General features: G+C 32.8%; 1 protein-coding gene across 1 annotated transcript in view; it reads right to left on the bottom strand.

Annotated features, from left to right (window-relative positions):
• Positions 1-5,341, bottom strand: part of LOC129225928 (sodium/potassium-transporting ATPase subunit alpha-like) — a 208,825-nt gene extending 203,484 nt beyond the window's left edge. Inside the window, exon 1 of the mRNA XM_054860469.1 lies at positions 5,273-5,341. Coding sequence (XP_054716444.1) covers positions 5,273-5,341 — 69 coding nt within the window. The remainder of the gene's footprint in view (positions 1-5,272) is intronic.
• Between the last annotated feature and the right edge of the window lie 2,566 nt (positions 5,342-7,907).

Here is a 7,907-nt window from a genome sequence, read left to right on the forward strand (position 1 = left end):
ACTTACATTGTTAGGACTAAAAAAAACGAATACAAACCGACCTCTAAAAACTTCAAAAGAAAAATAACTGAGAAAGGCATGAAGAAATTGATTTTATTCTAGCTTATTTATTGTTTGTATAAATAACATTAAGTCGAAGTAAAATGTCTGAAAATGCATTATTTTTTGTTACACAGCGTAATGCATTTACCTATGTATAATATGAAAAATATTATTACTACAAAATGCAAAGAAGCAATCATAATAGTATTACCTCAATGACATGTTAGCAATTCATTTGTTATTTCAGTTATTATCTCTGCAGCTAAGAGATTGCAAGGAAAATATAAGTTAGGAATGCATGAATAGGGTGTGGTCACTATCGTTAGAAAGAAAAGATAATTTTCTTCGTGTATCTTCTTCATTTACTGAAGTATTTTGAGATACATCTTACTCATGATGGAAGTCTCTTGATATGGGTTCGGCACTCATCACTTATTCGTTAATACCTCTAATGTGGTACAAGCTGTGTAATACTTATAAATCGACCTTTTTTCCTTTTTTTTTTTCGTATTCTTAGAAGAATTTATCAGGAAGACTTAAAATTCAGAATACAAGAGTGGTATTTTATACTCAAAGCGCAAAAGAAGCACGCTGACGTACTGTCCTCCTCTGGCAAGTTGAGTTCCGCTGGCCGGCCGATTAAACGATTCCATTTGTTGAAATAGGGGTGAGGAAAAACAGCTGAAGTTCAAAAGGCTTAATGGTAGCACAACTCTGCGCCTAACAATTCCTTTTCTTACTGATTGCTCTCCCTTGAAAGACATGGACTTGTTCAAGGCCATAGCTAAACTTCTCAGTGGCGGACAGTACATAACAACGAATACAGTTCACGAGTTAGATGAATATAAACAAAGAGACTTTATAGAAAAAGTTTTGTTGAAACAAATATCGTCTTTTAAATAACAAGAAGTTCTGTCCAGAACTAGACGAGCCTACTTTCCCGTATACCCATACTACTTTCTAGTACCTGATCAATGTTCTCAAAATAGCTAAAATCGCAAATTATTTCAAACATATTTTTCCAATATTTTAAGCTACTTTCTAGGAATAAAATATTCCTCACTCATCTAAAAAATTAGATGCGTAAAAAAAGAAAAAAAAACAAAACGAACAAATAAAATAGCAGCAACTTTTAAACAAAGCAGCTAATACACTTTTTTCCATTAAAAAAAAATTCTTCAACAGCTTTCAAAACGAAAAAAAAATAATAAAAATTAATAAGCTCATTAAAATAAATACATCCTATCAAAAAAAAAATCGTTTCTTTTTCCCCTGTTGCCAAAAATAATTTTTTAAATGAATTAATGCACTTACCAAAATAAATAAAAACAATAAAATGTCAACTTAAAGAAATATTTTTCGTTGTTGAAAAAAAAAATCGTCTGCGCATATCTTTATGTAGAAACATAAATGACTTCGAGTTTTTTCGTCGAAAACTGAATACATAAATTAAAACTTTAGCGTGAAAATAAAAAAAAGTCATATCAACAATAATTATTTCGCAGTCAAAACCATAGCTGCGGAGTCGGAGTCAATCTCATTTTGAGATAAATTAGTCGGAGTCGAGTATCCGAGAATCGGACTCAGTCATTTGTCCTCCGTGTATAAATTTTTGCCAAAGCTACGAAGTCATAGTCGAAGTCGGGGAGTCGGAGTCCGATTAATTGTCGGGCACAGGAGTCGGATTCGGATTTAGGTGCCCCTAAATTCTCGGAGTCGGAGTCTGGAGTTCGGCGTCAAGAGCTATTTCCAACAAAATTTGTTTGAAGTAAATCCGCCTTCAAGTACGGAATCTACATTCACTTTCAGTTTCCCCGTAGGCGCTAATGTTAAGGGATTTGAACTGTTCAAAATTGAACAGAAAATTGTTCAAATCAAAAAGATATTTTATATACAAGTTTTTCATCAAAAGCTTTTTCCTACAAAGTTTGTTTGAAGCAAATTCGCCTCACAGTTCGGAATTGCCTTGAATTTCCCCGTAGGAGGTAATGTTAAGTTTTTTTGAACTGTTCAAAATTGAACAAAAAATAGTTCAAACCAAAAAGCGAAATATGGGAATAAGGTGTCCTTGCCGAGATCTTTCGAACAAAAAAAAGTTTGTTCGAATCGGACTATTCATTCAAAAGTTATTAGGGGGGGGGGGGGGGGGGACAGACAGACAGACCGACAGACAGACCGACAGACATTTTTTCCCATCTCAATACCCTACTTTCCAATTTTTAATTTTTCGATATTTATTTAATTATTTTATTTATTTTTGACTTTTTTTTGTTTTTCGGGATATTTTTAAGATGCATTAAGCCTTCTTTCATGCTTTTTTCTTCTTTTTCTGACTTTTACTGGGAAAGTAGGCTGAAAAGTACTTGTTTTTGCTGAGCTTTAATTTTTGCAAGCCTGTCAAAATTGCGAAAATTTAAACCTTGCAAAATATTTCAAGTTTACATTTTTTAATCCAATTTCCGTTATTTTTATATAAAATTCACGAAATTTGTTGCTCGCGAAAGCACCGACATCTTCATTGACACGAAAGTCCCTACTCGCAAAAATAAGTGCTTTTACGGTATAGAAAACCGAAAATATGAGTCTTTGGAACAAACGTGGTACCATTTATCCATACTTATTACTAGATAATAGAACAAACATTGTTGAAGTTAGAGTGCAATTTCATCATGCAAGGATGCCCGTCCCTCCCAAAGAACATTTGCGCAGCTAAATTGAACGCTACAGTTAGCTACAACAATTGGCTAAATTGACGTATGTGGCGCTATCATTGAAAATAGCAACTATGAAAAAAAAATCACAAAGGACAGCTAGGGGCGTTTGAGGGTTAACACCCCAGAATCTTTTGTTTTGACACACATTGTCAATTATAACACCAGAAGTTCTGTCTAGAACTAGATGAGCCTACTTTCCCGTATACCCATACTACTTTCTAGTACCTGATCAATATTCTCAAAAATAGCTAAAATCGCAAATTTTTTTCAAACATATTTTTAAAATACTTTAAGCTGATTTCTAGGAATAAAATATTCCCCACTCATCTAAAAAAAATTTTATGCGTAAAAAAAAAGCAGCAACTTTTAAACAAAGCAGCTAATACACTTTTTTCCATTAAAAAAAATCTTTAACAGCTTTCAAAACGAGAAAATAATAATTAAAGTTAATCAGCTCATTAAAATAAATACATCATATCAAAAAAAAAAAAAAATCGTTTCTTTTCCCCTGTTGCCAAAAAACATTTTTTTAAATGAATTAATGCACTTACCAAAAAAAAAAGCAATAAAATGTCAACTTAAAGAATTAATTTTCTTTGTCAAAAAAAAAAAAAAAAAATCGTCTGCGCATATCTTTATGTAGAAACATAAATGACTTCGAGTTTATTCGCCAAAAACTGAGTACCTAAATTGAAACTTTAGCGCAAAAATAAAAACAAGTCAAATCAACAATAATTATTTCACAGTTAAAACCATAGCTGCGGAGTCGGAGTCAATCTCATTTTGAGATAAAGGAGTCGGAGTCGAATATTTAAGAATCGGAGTCAGTCATTTGTCCACCGTGTATAAATTTTTGCCAAAACTACGAAGTCAGAGTCAAAGTCGGGGAGTCGGAGTCCGATTAATTGTCGGGCACAGGAGTCGGAGTCAAGTGCCCTTAAATTCTCGGAGTCGGAGTCAAGTGCCCTTAAATTCTCGTAGTCGAAGTCTGGAGTTTGGCGTCAAGAGTTATTTCCAACAAAATTTGTTTGAAGTAAATCCGCCTTCAAGTACGGAATCTACATTGACTTTCAGTTTCCTCGCAGGCACTATTGTTAAGGGATTTGAACTGTTCAAAATTGAACGGAAAATTGTTCAATTAAAAAAGATAGTTTATACACAAGTTTTTCATCAAAATCTTTTTCCTACAAAGCTTGTTTGAAACAAATTCGCCTCACAGTTCGGAATTGCCTTGAATTTCCCCGTAGGCGCTAATGTTAAGTTTTTTTGAACTGTTCAAAATTGAGCAAAAAATAGTTCAAATCAAAAAGTGAAATGTGGAATGAGGTGTCCTCGCCGAGATCGTTCGAACAAAAAAAAGTTTGTTCGAATCGGACTATTCATTCAAAAGTTATTAGGGGGGGACAGACAGACAGACCGACAGACAGACCGACAGACAGACAGACCGACAGACAGACAGACCGACCGACAGACAGACCGACAGACATTTTTCCCCATCTCAATACCCTACTTTCTAATTTTTAATTTTTCAATATTTATTTAATTATTTTATTTATTTTTGACTTTTTTTTGTTTTTCACGATATTTTTAAGATGCATTAAGCCTTCTTTCATGCTTTTTTCTTCTTTTTCTGACTTTTACTGGGAAAGTACGCTAATAACGGTTTAAATCTTTATAAAGACCGTTGTAATCAAACCCTCATCCCCCAGAAGGTAAGTTCTGGCTGCGCTAGAGCCTGACCCGAAGTGGAAATCTTCTCAAAACCGAAATAGGTGCACACGTAAAAAGTGAAAAACACCTTTTTAAGAACAGGATTGTAATTAAAAAAATTGTGTTTAAGTCTGAAGTATTTTGAATTTTCTTTATCATTGGAAAATTTTATGAGCATCGTGTATTTTTATCGTATATTTTCCAATGCAAAATGAGTTAATTTGAAAAGCCGATTTTATATATGTCCAATTTACGTATTTATGTGCACTTCTTTTCTTTGCATGTGTACACCATGTATACGATTCTTACGTAGTTTATTTGGTACTAATGGTACCCGCACGACTTTGCCTGTAGTAGAAAATTAAAAGGTCTTTTGGTTCGCATGTACATTTACAAATAATGTATATGGTGAATTTCTTGCCAATTGGATTGCCGATGTTACGGTTCCACGTTATGATAACTTAGTAATTTACTCGTCCATCTTATGATAATTTTGCTAGGGAAAATGTTCTTAAAATTGGAATAGAAAAAGAACAAAATCGAATTTTTGAAAAATCGCTTAGAGGTGCACACCCCCATGCTACAAACTAATTTTGTGCCAAATTTCATAAAAATTGGCCGAACAGTCTAGGCGCTATGCGCGTCACAGAGATCCTGACAGACAGAGATCCAGACATCTAGCTTTATAATTAGTAAAGATCACAAAGATGGAATAAGGATCGTCGTTCTCAAATCCAAAGAGTGTGAAGAACAAAAACATAAACTAAAAATTATCAATGAAATAAAGCAGTTTAAAATTAACTCACCATTTCTATTTCTTTTTTGAGCTCTTCCAAATCCGTCTCTTTGTTTTTCTGTATCTTATTTTCCTCCATTTCTATTTTCTTTAGAAAATTCAAATCGTGAAATTTTCAATATCTGGAAAAACTATATTATTGTTTCCTGTAAAAAAAAAGTGTTTATGTGCATCAAATGTTAAAGAATAATGTATTTAACACATGAGGCAGTGAGAAGCAAATGGATGTAAGTGGGCATTTAAGTTTTGAGTAAAACGCGTTTCAAGATAAAGTCCTAGGTAGGCTCTCATTGAAATTTTTTTCTGGATCATACTGCATAACAGAACCTACCAGGGCTATTAGTAATATATCTTGCCCCAAGACAGAGGAGAGGTTCACCTTCCATTTGTACTGATTATCTCCAAATTTTTCATTTTGCTACTTATATCTCTTTGTTTCTCACTGACTCACATATAAGGTGGATATTTTTTTTTAATTTTTAACACGCTTTTATTAGCTTCACCTGTATGTATGTATGTATGTATGTATGTATCTTGTAACGGAATCTTGCAGCTCAAATTTCGCCCACTTCCTGCGATCGGATTCTTTTGAAATTTGGCACGCGATCTGAGACCCGATGACAATGCAATGTTCTATAATCAAATTAATTAATTAACGCTTTTAATTGTTAGTTTCCTCCAATTTTAATCAATATTTTGGCATAAGTCCAACAATGTGAAAAAAGAAAAATTTAAAAAAAAAAAAAAAAAACATTAAAAAATGCTCGTAAAAATTATTTAAAAATATCTACAAAAACCTTTAATTTTTCTGCGTCAGACAAAATTTGTTCCAATGTTCCAAGGTAATTAGAACATGAAATATAATTGTTTTAAACTAATTTCATGCCAAAATTTAGGTGAGCCTTCAATTGGAAATTTATTGCTGATTAGACCATTGTTGAACAAAACTTTTATTCAAATGCATGTCAAATTTTCAAAGTAATATAAATATGATTTCCGCAAACATACATCGATGACTCACAGTAGCTTCCCATCGGGGTGCCCTTGTCTTAACTTTAAAATATTACCTCGAACTCGTTTTGTAAATAATTTCGTCGCCTGATAATTCTCCAACATAAGACTAAAAAACAGAAAAATAAAATAATAGTTTAAAAAACTAAAAAAACACGCTTTCGTAGCAAAATGAACTAAAAAGTAAAAAATAATCTTTGGATGATAGTAGTTGACCAATCGCTTAATTTTAATGTAATACAAAAAAGCGTGTGGGGCTTCTTATCAGTTGTCTTGACTTTCTTCCATTTGTTGTCCAAGCAAAAATGTAAATAGACAGCACCCCACGCTTTTTTGTATTACATTAAAATTAAGTGATTGGTCAACTACTATCATCCAAAGATTATTTTTTACTTTTTAGTTCATTTTGCTACGAAAGCGTGTTTTTTTAGTTTTTTAAACTATTATTTTTTCAATATAGGTTTGTGACTAAAATTTTAACTTATGTCAGTATCATCAACCTAAAAGTAAAACAGTCACATTACACCACTTAAGTCACTAATCAACTAACGAATAATACTCCTATAGGGAAACATAATGATGAAACTTGTTGTTACCTCAGAATCATGATGGGCAGTAGCGGGTGAAGAAATGCTTCATTTTCAAATTTAGCAAACAATTGGAATTTAAAGTATATGTTAGAGATTGGGACCATTTGATCAAAAATTAATTTGCCATCTCCATAAGAAAGATAAAACTTCTCTCTTTTCAAACATGTCGATGTAAGTAGTTAATAATTTGTTTTTCTAGTGATAAAGGGCCCTGCTCTCTTAATTTTCTGGTCAACCTTCGCAGAAGACTTGGTTTTAATCTCCTGAAGCACTCCAGTACAAGAAAATGGAAAGCCACGTCGTATTTCCTACGAGTCAGTTTTACGTATCCATCAATATGACATGAATTATTTCCCAGAAATTCTCATATATACAGGGTGTTCCGTTTTAACCCGCAAAACCTTTATTTTCGCAACCATTAGTCCTAGATGTATACTTCCAATTGCAAAAACGTTCAAAATCAGATGCAGAGTTAAGATATTGAAAGTTTGAAGTGAAAATAAAAATGTCAAAAAAAACACAATTTAACATTTTATAGGGGCCCTAGGTCCCCTTACTTATATTTAGGGAAATGATCTCCATTGAAAACCATTCCAACAGAAAACGTTTGATATTAATATGACCAATATTCTCCGAGCTATGAAACACAGCGTTTTGCGACTTACACCACTTTACACTCACCATCAATAACACCTTTTGGGGGAAAATATAGCTGTTAACAGTGGTTTAATATTATATGTGTGCATATAGTGTAATTTTTCAAATTGTTTGAGGTTTCGTAGTGTGTTTTTGCGTATCAAGACATAGCATTTGCATTTATTCTGGAATAGCATTGAAAAATATAAGTACTTATTTTGTTTACTTCGACAACCTGACATTTCTCTAAAAAGGCGATAAGTTCCAATTTCATCTTTTGTATGGTCCCTGAAAACTTTAAACTCGAATATAGTCCAACCACGGATTGTATGGAATTTTCAAACGTCCAGATAAGACGAATCTATTTGAATGAGGGGGAAAGTAAAAATTTGATGCCGGTATTCCGTT

The sequence above is a fragment of the Uloborus diversus genome, chromosome 7 (genome assembly GCF_026930045.1).
Source record: "Uloborus diversus isolate 005 chromosome 7, Udiv.v.3.1, whole genome shotgun sequence".
Classification (NCBI taxonomy): Eukaryota; Metazoa; Arthropoda; class Arachnida; order Araneae; family Uloboridae; genus Uloborus; species Uloborus diversus.